This window comes from Macaca thibetana, chromosome 16 (genome assembly GCF_024542745.1).
Source record: "Macaca thibetana thibetana isolate TM-01 chromosome 16, ASM2454274v1, whole genome shotgun sequence".
In the NCBI taxonomy this organism is placed as follows: Eukaryota; Metazoa; Chordata; class Mammalia; order Primates; family Cercopithecidae; genus Macaca; species Macaca thibetana.
In genome coordinates this window covers 49,140,594-49,156,378 of record NC_065593.1, presented here as the reverse complement: position 1 = coordinate 49,156,378, position 15,785 = coordinate 49,140,594, and the positions used below count along the sequence as shown (strand labels likewise).

At 54.3% G+C, this 15,785-nt stretch overlaps 1 protein-coding gene across 4 annotated transcripts in view; it reads right to left on the bottom strand.

Annotated features, from left to right (window-relative positions):
* Positions 1-15,140, bottom strand: part of ERBB2 (erb-b2 receptor tyrosine kinase 2) — a 30,585-nt gene extending 15,445 nt beyond the window's left edge. Inside the window, exons 1-11 of one of the 4 annotated variants that reach the window (XM_050762556.1) lie at positions 14,785-15,115; positions 7,994-8,145; positions 6,603-6,816; positions 5,381-5,515; positions 4,955-5,023; positions 4,629-4,744; positions 4,350-4,491; positions 2,785-2,904; positions 2,380-2,506; positions 2,205-2,206; positions 988-1,004 (exon numbers count right to left, since the gene is read on the bottom strand). In XM_050762556.1, the coding sequence (XP_050618513.1) occupies positions 988-1,004; positions 2,205-2,206; positions 2,380-2,506; positions 2,785-2,904; positions 4,350-4,491; positions 4,629-4,744; positions 4,955-5,023; positions 5,381-5,515; positions 6,603-6,816; positions 7,994-8,145; positions 14,785-14,857 (1,167 nt within the window). In that variant the 5' untranslated portion in view covers positions 14,858-15,115. Of the gene's footprint in view, positions 1-987; positions 1,005-2,204; positions 2,207-2,379; positions 2,507-2,784; positions 2,905-4,349; positions 4,492-4,628; positions 4,745-4,954; positions 5,024-5,380; positions 5,516-6,602; positions 6,817-7,993; positions 8,146-9,116; positions 9,302-14,784 lie in introns of those variants that run through there. The other 3 variants (XM_050762553.1, XM_050762555.1, XM_050762554.1) reach the window with 3 other exon arrangements.
* Between the last annotated feature and the right edge of the window lie 645 nt (positions 15,141-15,785).

The following is a 15,785-nucleotide window of genomic DNA, read 5'->3' as shown; positions in this document are numbered from 1 at the left end:
CACTGCTAACCATGGTCACCTCTGGAAAGGAGAGTGGAGGTAAAGGAAGTGTGAAAGATAATTTTTATTTTATTTTTTTGAAACAGGATCTTTCTGTCACCCAGGCTGGAGTATGGTGGCATGATCTCAACCCACTGCAGCCTCCACCTCCCAGGCTCAGGTGATTCTCCCACCTCAGTCTCCCTGGTAGCTGAGACTACAGGTGCATACCACCATGCCTGGGAAATTTTTTGTGTTTTCTGTAGAGATGGGATCTCACTATGTTGCCCATGCTGGTCTTGAACTCCTGGACTCAGGCAATCTTCCTGCTTCAACCTCCCAAAGTGCTGGGATTACAGGTGTGCACCACCACACCTGACCCCCTTTTTTTTTTTTTTTTTTTTGAGACAGGGTCTCACTCTGTCGCCCAGACTGGAGTGCAGTGGCAAAATTATCTCAGCTCACTGCAACCTCCACCTCCCGAGTTCATGCGATTCTTCTGCCTCAGCCTCCCAAGTAGCTGGGACTACAGGCGCATGCCACCAAGCCTGGCTAATTTTTTGTATTTTTAGTAGAGATGGGGTTTCACCATGTTGGCCAGGATGGTCTTGAACTTCTGACCTCAAGTGATCTGCCTGCCTCAGCCTCCCAAAGTGCTGGGATTACAGGCGTGAGCCACCGTGCCTGGCCCCAATTCATTTTTTATCGAAGTATAACTTATATTTTTATTGAAGTATAACTTATACAATAAAATGCGCCGGGCATGGTGGCTTACGCCTGTAATCCCAGCAGTTTGGGAGGCTGAGGCGGGCAGATCATGAGGTCAAGAGATTGAGACCATTCTGACCAACATGGTGAAACCCCATCTCTACTAAAAGTACAAAAATTATCTGGGCGTGGTGGCACACACCAGTAGCACCAGCTACTCGGGAGGCTGAGGCAGGAGAATCGCTTGAACCCAGGAGACGGAGGTTGCAGTGAGTCGAGATTGCACGACTGCACTCCAGCCTGCCGACAGAGTGAGACTCCATCTCAAAAAATTAAATTAAATAAATTAAAATTAAAATAAATAAAATGTAGACTCTTAGCATACAGTTTGATGAGTTTTGACAAATGGATTCACTCATGTATCCAATACCCCAATCAATATACAGAACATTTCTTTTTTTTTTTTTTTTTTTTTTTTTTTTTTTTTTTTTGAGACGGAGTCTTGCTCTGTCACCCAGGCTGGAGTGCAGTGGCCGGATCTCAGCTCACTGCAAGCTCCTCCTCTCGGGTTCACGCCATTCTCCTGCCTCAGCCTCCCGAGTAGCTGGGACTACAGGCACCCGCCACTTCGCTCGGCTAGTTTTTTGTATTTTTTAGTAGAGACGGGGTTTCACCGTATTAGCCAGGATGGTCTCGATCTCCTGACCTCATGATCCGCCCGTCTCGGCCTCCCAAAGTGCTGGGATTACAGGCTTGAGCCACCGCGCCCGGCCCAGAACATTTCTATTACCCCAGAAATGTCCTCATGTCCCTCCCGTTTGAGGCCCCCCACCCTAGGGCAACCACCATTCTGATCTCTCCCACCAGAGTGGTCTTGTCTGTTCAGAGCCTCACATAAAGGGGATCAGACAGTATGGAATCTTGTCTCTGGCTTCCTTTGCTCAATGTAATGTTTCTGAGATTCATTCATGTTGTATCAGTAGTTCGTTTCCTTTAGTTGCTAAGTAGAACTTCACCAAATGGACATACTGCCACTTGTTTATTCCTTCACCGAGTGATGCACATTTGAGTTATTTCCAATTTGGGGATATTTTGAATAAAGGTGCTATGAACTCAAAGGGAATTTTTTTTTTTTTTTTTTTTTTTTTGAGACGGAGTCTTGCTCTGTCACCCAGGCTGGAGTGCAGTGGCCGGATCTCAGCTCACTGCAAGCTCCGCCTCCTGGGTTTACGCCGTTCTCCTGCCTCAGCCTCCCGAGTAGCTGGGACTACAGGCGCCCGCCACCTCGCCCGGCTAGTTTTTTTGTATTTTTTAGTAGAGACGGGGTTTCACCGTGTTAGCCGGGATCATCTCTCGATCTCCTGGCCTCGTGATCCGCCCGTCTCGGCCTCCCAAAGTGCTGGGATTACAGGCTTGAGCCACCGCGCCTGGCCTCAAAGGGAATTTTACTTTATCTAGGTGGTCTGACCTCCATACAAGTCCTTGTTCACGGATAGCATGTCATTTACAAAAATAACCACTCCCACCCCAAAGACCATGCTCCCTCTGGTCTCCCATCTGCTTTCTTTGCATTCTTGCCCTCCCCCCCCATCAACTTCTGTCTCCTGCCATCCCCGAGAGATGCTGCCACATCTGGATCCTCAGGACTCTGTCTGCCCTGACACTGTCTCAGGCCATTGTGCCCACTCTTACCCATCAAAGCTCTCTGGCAGAAATGCCAAGCTCCCAAAGATCTTCCTGCAGCCAGCAAACTCCTGGATATTGGCACTGGTGACCGCCCTCACCTCTCGCAAGTGCTCCATGCCCAGACCATAGCACACTGAGGGGGTGGAGGTGGGTGGGTGGGGAAGGGGCTGTCTCAGCCTTCACACCGGGACAGGTTAACAGCTACATGGGCATCAGGGTCCAGGCCCCTCCCCACACTGACAGAGGACATAGGGACGCTTGTAGGGCTGAGGAGGGCCAGGGGTAGACAGTAGAAGGCAAGGACTGGGTCCCAAGAGGGTCTGAGGAAGGATAGGACAGGGAGGGCTGGGCCAGGGTTCATGCACAGAGGGACAGGAACTGCAGCTGGCCTTGGGGGCAGTGAGTGGGTACCTCGGGCACAGGGCTTGCTGCACTTCTCACATCGCTGTGTTCCGTCCTCCGCTGTCACCTCTTGGTTGTGCAGGGGGCAGACGAGGGTGCAGGATCCCACGTCCGTAGAAAGGTAGTTGTCTAAGGAGAGCAGGAACATGTAGCCACATTCCCTGGCCCTTCGTGCACCACCATGAACAGCGTCACCGTGCCCAGGCACAAGAAGAACAGTATCAACCAATACTTAAATGCCCTACCATGTGTCAGCACCTGACATCCATTTACTCCTCACAAGAACTGGATGGGATCAGCACTGTGAGATTCCCATTTTGCAAAAAGGGAGACCAAAGCAGAGAGTTCTGTAAATTATTCAAGGTCATTGTGCTACTGAGTGGAGGAGTGAGGATTTGAACCCAAATGGTCTGGCTCTACATTTTGTCCTCTCCCTAACACAGTCAGCCAGGATCTGAAGGTCCACTCCTGTTCCTGTGAAAAGAGGAGAGAGGTTCCCCAGGTCTGAGCCCAGTCCATAAATGCCCATCAGTAAATAGGTGATCTGTTAAATAAAACTGATCTAGGCCAGGCACGATGGCTCACGCCTGTAATCCCAGCACTCTGGGAGACCAAGGTGGGCGGATCACTTGAGGTCAGGAGTTTGAGACCAACTTGGCCAACATGGTGAAACTCCGTTTCTACTAAAAATACAAAAAGTACCCAGCCATGGTCGTGCATGCCTGTAGTCCCAGCTACTCAAGAGTCTGAGGCACAAGAATCGTTTGAATGCGGGAGGCAGAGGTTGCAGTGAGCCGAGATTGCACCACTGCACTCCAGCCTGGGCAACAGAGTGAGATTCTGCCAAAAAAAAAAAAAAAAAAACAAAGTCCGGGGGCGGTGGCTCATGCCTGTAATCCCAGCACTTCCGGAGGCCGAGGCAGGTGGATCGCCTGAAGTCAGGAGTTCGAGACCACCCTGGTCAATGTGGTGAAACCCTGTCTTTACTAAAAATACAAAAATTAGCCAGGCGTGGTGGTGGGCACCTGTAATCCCAGGTACTCAAGAGGCTGAGACACAAGAATAGCATGAACCTGGGAGGCGGAGGTTGTAGTGAGCCGAGATTGTGCCACTGTGATAGAGCTAAACTCAGTCTCAAAAGACAAAACAAAAGGTAAAACTGATCTAGCCAGACTATAGAATAAAAGCTAACATTTAGGAGCGCTTAGTACATACCAGGCACTGTTCTAAGAGCTTTACAAATATAACTCTTTCAAATGTTATAACTACCTTATGAAGTTGGGACTATTCTTTCCCCCATTTTACTGATGAGGAAACTGAGGCACAGCAAGAGGGTCACGTGCCTACTAACTGATAGAGCCGGGTTTCAAACCCAGGCAGGCTGGCTCCCACGTCTGGGCTCTTAGCTGCCTCTCCTTACTGCCACCTGCTCCACAGCTGTTGAAAGAACGAGGCAGTTCGGCAGGAACTGTCATGACCGGCTCTCAAAGCAAGGTGCAGACAGTGCTCCCCATATGCTCCCGTTTACAGAAACAAACCTCCCCCACAAAACTGTGTTTCTCCCTGGCACTCACAGGGACAGGCAGTCACACAGCTGGCGCCGAATGTATACCGGCCCTCGGGGTTGGGCATGGACTCAAAGGTGTCTGTGTTGTAGGTGACCAGGGCTGGGCAGTGCAGTTCACAGATGCCGCTGTGGTTGAAGTGGAGGCAGGCCTGGGAGGACAGGTAGCTGGTTGTCACTGTTCTGTTTTGCCCTGCTGTGCTGGGGCAATAGGGCAGTACCAGGCAGGGTGCCCACCCCTTGCATCCTGGGGGATAGGGCACATTGGGCACACAGCAGAGGCACATACCAGGCAGTCAGAGTGCTTGGGGCCCGTGCAGCCGGCAGCACACTGCTCATGGCAGCAGTCAGTGGGCAGTGGCCCCTTGCAGCGGGCACAGCCACCGGCACAGACAGTGCGTGTCACTGTTGGGCAAAGGGCAGGATGAAGGCTGAGTGGCACCCTGAGCACCAGACCCTCATCAGCATCACCTTCTAGGGAGACTACCTGCCCCAGGGAAGACATCCCAAGCCTGTTATCCCACCCCTCCCATGTCACCTGTATGACACCTGCATTCCACCCAGCCCCGGTCCTGGCCCTCCCCTTCCCTGACTCCAGGCCTCCCTGAGACTCACGGTTCTGACAATCCTCAGAACTCTCCCCCCAGCAGCGGGAGCCCTTACACACTGGAGAACAGGGGTGGCCTGAGGACAGAACCAGGGAGAGGCAGTGAGAGAGATGTCTAACAGTGAGAGGACGGGTTAATAACGGAGAGAGACACAAACAGCAGCAGAGGCCATGAGGCCAACTGCACAGTGAAGGAGGGACCCAGACAGGCTGAGAGGCCCCCAAACCACAGGCACAGCCTAGAAGCAGAGGAAGACAGGACAGAGAACCCCAGAGATGAAGAGGCACAGACAGATGGCAGAAGGGACAGAGAGGGAGGAAATGGGTGTAGGCGGCTGGGGCAGTGGCGGGCAGGCACTGGGTTGTAAGTCAGGAGTCTGGGGCTGGGGTCAGGCTGTCTGAGAGAAGAGGCAGCAGGGAGGGGCATGGCTTACAGGCCCGAGAGCGGTTGGTGTCGATCAGTGTGAGAGCCAGCTGGTTGTTCTTATGGAAGATGTCCTTCCACAAAATCGTGTCCTGGTAGCAGAGCTGGGGGTTCCGCTGGATCAAGACCCCTCCTTTCAAGATCTCTGTGGGGTGAGCAATGATCAGGGGACCCTTTCCCCTTCTGTCACCTTCTGCTTCCCTTGGGGCCCTCCTGCCTTCTTTTTTTTTTTTTTTTTTTTTTTTTTTTTTGAGACGGAGTCTGGCTCTGTCCCCCAGGCTGGAGTGCAGTGGCGCGATCTCGGCTCACTGCAAGCTCCGCCTTCCAGGTTTACGCCATTCTCCTGCCTCAGCCTCCCGAGTAGCTGGGACTACAGGCGCCCGCCACCTCGCCCGGCTAGTTTTTTGTATTTTTTTTTTAGTAGAGACGGGGTTTCACCGTGTTAGCCAGGATGGTCTCGATCTCCTGACCTCGTGATCCGCCCGTCTCGGCCTCCCAAAGTGCTGGGATTACAGGCTTGAGCCACCGCGCCCGGCCCCTCCTGCCTTCTAAAAGAGGAGCAGGCCTTTTATACAACCCCAGATTCCCCAGGGAGGAGAGAAAGATATCGTCACCGTCTTTGAGCCCCACCACCACCACCCCCGCAACATGAACAAAGCGAGAGCCAGGGAGGAGTGAGTTGTCCATGCTACGTCCAGATGCTCACGTGGACCGCAGCTTTCTCCTTCCCTCTCACCTCTACTCCGGACATGTTGCTTGGTGGTTAAGAGACCGTGGAGTCTGAAACCCAGCCCCATCACTCACATCTCTGCAAGCCTCAGTTTTCTCATACGTAAAATGAGAATAACACTGATTCTTTCCTGACAGGACTGCAGTGTGACTGAAATGGGCCATGCGGGCAAAGCACCTGGCACCCAGACTCTGGGGCAGAGTCAGCTCCAGGGCCAGCAAACAGTTACATAGGCTGTTCACTGTACACTTCACTCAGCCAAGTGGGGGCAAAAACCCAGCCTGCATTCTCATGATTGAATTCTGTGCGCTGACGTAAGCTGCAGCTTCCTAGGAAGAAGGGGAATCTTTTTCCAGTCTTCTCAGGGTGTCTTCCCAGGCTCTGCCTGCGTCTGCCCAGAAGGGATACCATTTCTAATGCACACAAAGCCTCCCCATGGTTAGCAGTGGCCCTGGTCAGCTCTGAATAACCAAGAGAAGGTTTCAATGACGGCGAAGGCCACCTGTGAGGCTTCGAAGCTGCAGCTCCCGCAGGCCTCCTGGGGAGGCCCCTGTGACAGGGGTGGTATTGTTCAGCGGGTCTCCATTGTCTAGCACGGCCAGGGCATAGTTGTCCTCAAAGAGCTGGGTGCCTCGCACAATCCGCAGCCTCTGCAGTGGGACCTGCCTCACTTGGTTGTGAGCGATGAGCACGTAGCCCTGCACCTCCTGGATATCCTGGAAGGGGGAAGCAGGGTGGGGCTGAAACAGGGACACTGCCACCCCCAGGGCCTCCCTGAGGTTCCCCAGTACTTGGAGATCTTGGGCAAGGCCCCCAGCCACTGAGCAGTCCTGTTCCCTCTTATATAAAATGATAAAATGGAGATAAAGATCACGCCCCACCTTGCCTCACCAGATTCTTATACGATCAAGAAAGATAATGGTGGGGGGGCACTTCGTAAACTCTGAACAGGTACCCCGCCCTCTCTACATCTCAGTTTCTTCATCAGTGAAAGCAAAGGCCTGGATGGGATGGCGTCTGCAATTTTTTTTTTTTTTTGAGACGGAGTTTCGCTCTTGTTGCCCAGGCTGGAGTACAATGGCATGATCTCGGCTCACTGCAACCTCCGCCTCCCAGGTTCAAGCGATTCTCCTGCCTCAGCCTTCCCAAGTAGCTGGAATTATAGGCATGTGCTACCACTCCCAGCTAATTTTATATTTTTATTAGAGACGGGGTTTCTCCATGTTGGTCAGGCTGGTCTCGAACTCCCGACCTCAGGTGATCTGTCCACCTCAGCCTCCCAAAGTGCTGGGATTACAGGCGTGAGCCACCGTGCTCAGCCGGCGTCTGCAATTTGACAAACCAAGCACATGGCCCCACTCCAGGGTCCGTGGACACGACCCAGCAGGTTGGTTTCCACTCTCTCCTGCTCATAATCTTTTCATAGACATTTCTCTTTTGAGCTTCACAATTGCTCCCAATATACAGATAGGGAAACTGAGACCCTGTGAAGCTAAGGGGGTGTAGGCCACATTCATAGGGCTCATCAGTGGCAGAACTGGGCCTGTAATCCACCTTTCTCACCAGCCCTTTCTGCTGCTGTAGATGGGAGAAGGATAGTGGCTGGGGCAGGTGGACGGGGGACATGATCATGCTGGCAAGAGAGCACAAGATTTAGCGGAAACACAGACGCATCCCATCCAGAGATTACCTCGGCCAGCCACATTAGAGAGAGAGTCAACTGATTCTGCAGTAAAATGAATGGGGGTTAGACGTTAGAAAGGACTTCCTGGTTGAGAAACCACAACAAAAGAGGAAACAAAGGGCAGGGCACCTTCTTCTGCCACCCACCTGTAAACAGAGGGCTCAGCCCAGCTAGAGGCAGGGCCTGGCTGGGTTGCCCACGGGCCTCACCTGCAGGAAGGAGAGGCTGGCATTGGTGGGCAGGTAGGTGAGTTCCAGGTTACCCTGCACCACCTGGCAGCCCTGGTAGAGGTGGCGGAGCATGTCCAGGTGGGTCTCAGGACTGGCAGGGAGCCGCAGCTTCATGTCTGTGCCGGTGCACACTGGCAGGAGGGAGCAGATGGGTCAGAGGACACTGGCGGGGGACCTTCTTGGACCTGGCCTCCCCACCCAAACTCACTCCCAGAGTCATTTCATCTCAGACAGGGAGAAGGCTGACTGAAGGACCCCTCCGCCGACATCCCTTGCACACTGCAGGTTTAACAGCAGGAGAAGGCTTGTGTGCTTGGGAAGTAGAGGGATTTCAGGGGAAAGGCTCCTTCTGACTAGGCCCACCCTGTGCATCCAGAGGCTGCCCCAGCGTGCCAGCCCTGTGGAGCTCACCCGCCAGTACAGGGTGTTGGCTGGCAAAGAAAGGCTTCCTTTGTCCCAAAGGCACAACTCAGGGCCAAGGGGTAAAAATCCCCCAAGAGAGGCGATGACGAATCCTGAATCTTCTGGATGCCCCCTACCCCTCTCCCAAGCAAACAAACTCGGTGCATTCTCCCTATGCCATTCCAGCACACCCACGTGCCAACCTCTTGGCAAGGGATCCACACCCCCGTAATGCCACCCAGAGAGTGGGGAAGGAGGGTCAGCTGGAGTTGTAGCTGGGGCATGGGGCAACCGGGGCCCTGGTCATTGCAGAGACCTCTGGGAGTCTCCCATGAAGAGAAAAGGAGCATCAGACTCCAGTTGTGGGCATCTGGACCCAGGCTGCAAATCCCAGGCCAGGGTGAAGCATGCGCCAAAGGTTCCTGTGCTAGCACCCTCATCCTGGCCACCTCCTCAGGGCAAGACTCCAGAACGAGCTGGCAGAATCTGTGCCACGAAACTGCTGCCACAAAGGCACTACGTCAGCCCTGCATACCTGCCCAGCGCCAGCCATCAGCCATGGGGCATGGAGCTGAACTACCATACCTGGCCCACCTGGACCCCAGCCTGGTATCCCTGAGACCAGAAATGCCCACTAAGGCCAGGAATACTAGAGGGGGCAAAGCAACCCTGGTGAGGGGGCGCAGGGATAGCAGCTCACCCCGGGCCTGCCAGCGGGGGGAGATGAAAGTGCCCAGATGAACTTGTTTTTCTGCTCTGGTGAGATGAATCACCTGGCGTGTCTTGCCCAGGAGATCGGGAGGGTGGGGGCAGAGGGCACCCTCAGGCCCACAGGTGCCTGAGCTGCCCAGAATTCCTGCCGGTCACTGCTCCACCTCCTGCAGGCTACATGCAGATTCAGGGACAACACAAGGGCCGGGTTGGGGTCTGACACCAGGGGCACTGCTCTCCCAGCAAGTTGGAGTCTAAGGTCAAATCCTAGGGGGTAATATGAGGTACCCCCTGCCTTCAGAGAGCTGGGAGAGGCTGGCAGGGTGAGTCCCCAGGTTCCCTGCCTGGGCCAGTGGCCACAAACTGGTGGTCTCCTAGTGATACCCAGAGTGGCCTCTATTCCCACCTCTCTAGGCATATATGCACAAAGAGAGAGGAACAGGAGGGCTCAGAAATAGAACTCAAGGGTCCATGTCCCTGAGGGAGGCCTCCCCACTCCATGCCTCACCCACTTGCACCCCCTCCTCTTCCCCACGCTTCCTCCTCTCCCCACAGACTCCCAAGAGAAACAGGAGCCGGGGGTGGCAGGCCAGGCCCAAAATAACGCCCTGCTGCCAGGACCTCCCCGGGCCTCAGCCCTTCAGCTGCTTTACAGACACAGCTGTCTGCAGGCCCAGACCCCAGGCCCTGGCTCAAGCCCAGGGTCCCCACAGGGCTGGGGCAGGGGCCGACTCCACCCCCTGCAGCCCTTTTCAAGGGACACCAGCTGTGGCTGCCAGGCAATAGGAAAACAACAACAAGTGGGAGTGGGGGCTGCCACAGTAACTGATCTGAGCACCTACTGTGTGCCTGGCAGGCACTCTGGGTGGATCCACGTAACATGCTCCAGAAACTGGGGCTGTTTGCAACCTCCATCTTGCAAAGAAGACAACTGCAGCTGGCAGGGGTTAGCTCTCGCATCATAAAGCTTGTGAGCAACAGGCAGGACTGGAACTCAGGCCGGCCTGCCTTCAGATCCCGCATTCCTTCCACTAGGCCTAACTGCACACACACAAATCCACCCCACACCCCACGCCAACGTAAACACATGCTAATTCTCCCAATGCCACCTACAAACACCACAGGCTCTAGGGAGGGCAGGGCAGCCGGGCTGGGTTGGGCTGGAGGGTCAGAACGGGTGGTAGCCCCACCCCACTAGCAAGTTTGTTTACCTGATTTGTGGCCAATTTGAGCCTGATTAAGAATCTTAAAGTGTTTTCAGACAGGTGGTAAAATTGGTACCCTGAGAACGGCTCCCAGGGAACTGCAGGCTTGCTGGCTGACACCCTCACCAGCCTACATGAAGTCAAGAAGGCCTTCCTGACACCTCCCTCCCACTCTCCCATCTCCTTACCACTGTCCCCATATCTGCCCTGTCCCATTGATTTTCTTTTTTTGAGACAGAATCTCACCCTGTCGCTCAGGCTGGAGTGCAGTGGTGCGATCTCGGCTCACTGCAACCTCTGCCTCCCAGGTTCAAGCAATTCTCCTACCTCAGCCTACTGAGTAGCTGGGATTACAGGCACTTGCCACCACACCTGGCTAATTTTTGTATTTTTAGTTGAGACGGGATTTCACCAGGTTAGCCAGGCTGGTCTCGAACTGCTGACCCTGTGATCCACCCGTCTCAGCCTCCCAAAGTGCTGGGATTACAGGCGTGAGCCACGGCGCCCGGCCCCCACTGATTTCCTGGGAGGTAGGTCCTAATTCTACCCAGGAGCATCCTTGTCTCCAGGACCCTGCCCCTCAGGAACCCCAACTTCCAATTCCCCAGAGCAAAGACAGTATGAGGCAGGATCAGCCACAGGCACCGCTGGATGAGTGTCTGCTGAGTGAATGAATGAGTGAATGAAGTCCAGTGAAGAGTCTCCAAACAAAAGGGACCGGTTGAGGTCATGGTATCCACCTCTCTGCTCAGAGCTGGTCACAGTCCTTCATGTCTCTCCGGACTCTGGTGGTCAGGACTCGACCCCAGCCCTGGGGTTTCTCTCAGGTGGATTCTCTCCTCCCCACCAGCTTGCAGCCCCTGCTGCTCCTCTTGCTCACAGCAGAAAAGCCAACACTTCCCTTGGTTTCCATGAACACTACAGTAAAATGACCTGTGTCCCCAAAGCTCAGCTCTCCCAGACCCACAATGTCACAGACCATTCAAGTGACACTGGGATTCCCCAACCACAAACACCTGGCCTGACATCAGACCAGGGCCTGGGCCCAGAGTCTTTAGATGAGAACCCTAGCTCGGCTACTCACTGAGTGATCTTGAGCAAGTCCCCAGACCTCCAGGGCAGAAGCTAAATTGGATTCATCTCTATGCCCTGCAGTACCTGCAACTCAGTGCATATTTACTGACCTAAACTTGGCTGTAACAGCTCTTACTCCCTCAGAGGAGGTATATGAGAGTTCAATGAGGTAATGAATTGCGCAGCCATCTGTAAACATGACGAGGCTTTGTAAACAGAACTGGGACAACACAAACATTCGCTAGAAAATTCTCCCACTCCTTGAAAGAGTATACATCCCTTACCCCACCTCGGCTCTCTTCCCAGTGCGAGGATGGGTGGCCAAACAAAAGATGGAAGTGCCACTCTAGAGGGGCTTCTCACAGGTGGAGGGTAGGGAAGGGAATCTCTTTCCAGATCATTCCATCACCCAAGGACAGGCACAACTACCCCGAGCCCCACCCCAGCCCTCCCAACCACAGCCCCACACTGGCCCCTCACACTGACACTTCAGCTGTCTCTCTCGCCCACAGCCCTGTGTGTCAACGTGGCCTCTGTCCCCTCCTGCCCGCAGCCCTCTGTCATGCTGGCAGGGCCCATAAGGAAGACAGGCATTGGCTGGACAGGAAGGCAGAGGACTCTGAAGTCAGGAGGGGACCTCAGGGCCCCCCAGCTCAGCCCCACTTTCTACAGCCTAGAGAAGTGGATGGAAAGGCCATTCGCCTGAACAAGAGGAGCGCTTCTCCTCCCAACTGGCCACCTGCCTGCCCCTAAGGTTTTGTTCAACCCATTACTGTTGGCTGGAATAAGACTCTAACCACCTCTTAATGCCTCCTCATCAGAGTCCAAAAATGCCCTGGACATTACTGGGTAGCTGGGAGCCTTGGATAAGGTGTTTCATTTCTCTGAACTTCCATTTTCTCCTCTGTGCACCTACTTCACAGGACTGTTGCAGAGATTAAATGAAACCATGGATAAAAACCTAGCATATAGGAAGTACACCGTACGTTTCTTAAAAGTTAAGACAAGACAGGTTCATACAGCAGGAATATGGGTAATCCCAAACCACGAGAAAATTAAACATGCTTTGTGTTTGACTTTGGAAAGCCCTTTTTTTGTTTTTACATTTGATCCCTATCTTTTCAATTGTTTTTTCTTGATAAACAAAATGAGTACTTTCCCCAAGTATAGTAAAGACAGGAGGCTGTTGGAAGAATCATCCTGGAATTAAAATATGAAGGAGTTCTGCAAGATTAAAAGAATGTATTTGCTGCAATTCGTAAAACCCATACCTCTAAGAAAGGATCTCAGCAAAATCCTGACCCCTCTGGGGCTCCCCCTAGGCTTCCCCTTCCCCCACATTCCTGCCCCAGCCCTCAGCCCTTGGGTAAAATCTGGGTGATGGAGGCAGCTGGGTGGTGCACTATTTTTCTGAAACGGGGTCTCATTCTGTCACCCAGGCTGGAGAGCATTTGCGATCACGGCTCACTGCAGCCTCAACTTCCTGGGCTCAGGTGATCCTCCTGCCTCAGCCTCCGGAGTAGCTGGGACTACAGGCACGTGTCACCACATCCAACTAATTTTTGTATTTTTTGTACAGACAGAGTTTTGCCTTGTTGCCCAGGCTGTGCAATGACTTTTTAACCAACTCCTGCACAACACAATCAATAGTGCAGGTTGAAGGGGTGAGGACATAAGGAGGCCCCATCCAGAGAACCCAGCCCTCAAATCCAGCTCTGCCATTCCCTGATCAACTCCCAGCCAAGGTGAGGAAGGGCAGCAGCTCAGCCTGACAGCTCAGTATGGCCTCACCCTTCTCATCAGAAGGTGAGAGGTGAAGATGCCTGCCTGGGAAACAGGGAGGGCAACGATGTACTCCCTGGAAGAGAGGAACCTTCTTCCTCAGCAAGAAGGCGTGGCCACAGAAGGCTACCTCCCTCTGTTTATGGCAGATCTGGCCCAGCACCTTGAGGGAGTTCCTGGAGGGGACAGAGTTCAGCCTGTGTCCCCGAGTCAGCAGAGAGACTGCTGTTTGGCAACACAAAGCCCAGACACACAAACACAAAGACCACACAACTGAGGAACACCCTGGCATAGACATGCATAGATAACATGGCCATGCACTCACTCACAGAGGGCCCCTCGGGCAACACACCGACAGGATGACACCCACCCCCTCCCCAGACCCCCTGACCTATGGAGACCACCCACAACTCCCAGAACACTTTCATTTTGTCTCCCCTACAGCCCAGTGACTCAGGGAGCAGCGTCCCTCATTGCTCCCCCTCATTACTCATTCATACAGCAATTTCGAACGCATGGTTGGGGGTCGCACTGCCTGGGGTCCCATCTTGCCCCTACCACTTACTAGCTGCTACTCAATCTCTTTAAGTCCAGAATGCTGGCAGAACTTCCACTATAGGGGTGTTCTAGGATTAAAGGAGAATGCATGCAAAACACCACAAACAGTTCCTGGCAGAGTATACCTGGCCCAGGCTATATGTTAGCTTTTATGATTAATACACACAGGTGGACAGATGGGTCAGGATACACACTGCCCCCACTCACCCTTCCCCACGCACAGCACCAAGGAAAAGGCAGCAGAACAACGCAGCCTTCCCTAGGCCCCCATCTGGCCTTATTTCTTAACTTCCTTCCCTGGGAACTCTCACACTTTACACCCCAAGAAACCCACCACCACCCCTCCATGGTCCACGCGCTCTAAAAGTCACAGAGTACAGTCCCTAAGCTGGCCCCAAGAATCTGTTCAAAGCAAACATCTCCCCCGCCCCCAACCCAGACCCCAGCAAGAGGCCACCCTCTGGGCCACCCTTTCCTCCCCGGCTCTGGTTGGGACAGGTTGCCATGCCACCCTCCACCCCACCACACACACACACCCGACCCCGCCAGAAGCAGGAGCAACCAAACCAAAATCGTCTGAAGGGGAGCAGGGAGGGGCTGGAGGAGGGGCAGGGCAGAGGACCCCCCCCAAGGAATCCAGCCCAGGCCAGTCCGGAGGCGGAGGCTGCCAACTGGAAAGGCTTTGAGAAAGCTTGAGGGGGCTCAAGAAGGGGGGAAACGCGCGCGCGCGCGCTCTACGCAATATACCCTTTGCGGGAAAACTTTCTGAACAGTTTCAGAGAACTTCTTTGACAAGTTTCCGGAGCCCCTCGGAGCCTGGAAAGCGCCAGTCTCTTGGACGGGCCATCTCGAGCCGCTGCTGTGTAACTGCCCCTCCGGCCTGAGGGCCCGGCTGCCCTGAGCGTCTGGACTGTCCGCAACTTCGGGATGGGAGAGCTCGTCCAGGCCCTTCTGGCCCCGCCGGCCGGGGGACCTCGGCGGGGGATCCAGGGGGCAGGGTCCCGCCGCTGCTCCGTCCCCTCCCAACACCAGACCCACCTTGGGTGCCCGCAGCTCCGGGGGGCAAGAGGGCGAGGAGGAGCCCCCAGCGGCACCAGGCCGCCAGCTCCATGGTGCTCACTGCGGCTCCGGCCCCATGGCTCCGGCTGGACCCGGCTGGGAGGGCGTGGGGCGCGGGGTGCGGCGAGGGGTGGGGGCCGGGCGCGCGGCGCCGGAAAGAGCCCCGTGGGAAGGGGCGCACAGCTGCCCAGGGGGCTCCCCTGGTTTCTCCGGTCCCAATGGAGGGGAATCTCAGTTCCACAACTTCATTCTTATACTTCCTCAAGCAGCCCTCCTCCTCCACCTCCTCCTCCTCCTGTGATTGGGAGCAAGCGCGCTCCCAGCTCGCCCCCTCCAACTGCATTCCAACAAGTCTGGGAGTGGCAACTCCCAGCTTCACTTTCTCCCTCTCTTCGCGCAGGCCTGGGTGCGTCCCTCCCAGCTCCGGGACGCCTGGGTTGCCTGCAGCCGTTCTCACACTTTTCCTCAGAGAATCCCTAAATGCAGAGGCTGGTGATTCTGCCATCTCCCCCCGGAGTCCGGGACAAATTCCCTAGGCTGCCACTCTTAACACTTTTTTAAGTCTCAGGTTTTATCTTAAACTTTTCTGGGGAGCTTGCATCCTACTCCATCCCAAGCCTATTTGTTTTAATATCAAATAATGGTTTTCCCACCACATCCTCTAGTAACATTGATAGTCAAGGAGGGGGGTGTGTTGTGTTTGCCTTGTGGCTTCCAGGACCCCAGGGCATATCTTCTGGAATCTTTTAAGTATCTGAAAGCATGATCTTAAGGGTCTACAAATTTGGGAGGAGATGGTCACATCGAAAGGACTTTTTTTTTTTTTTTTTTTTTGAGATGAAGTTTTGCTGTTGTTGCCCAGGCTGGAGAGCAATGGCACAATCTCTGCTCACCGCAACCTCTGCCTCCCTGGTTCAAGCGATTCTCCTGCCTCAGCCTCCCGAGCAGCTGGGATTACAGGCATGTGCCACCATGACCAG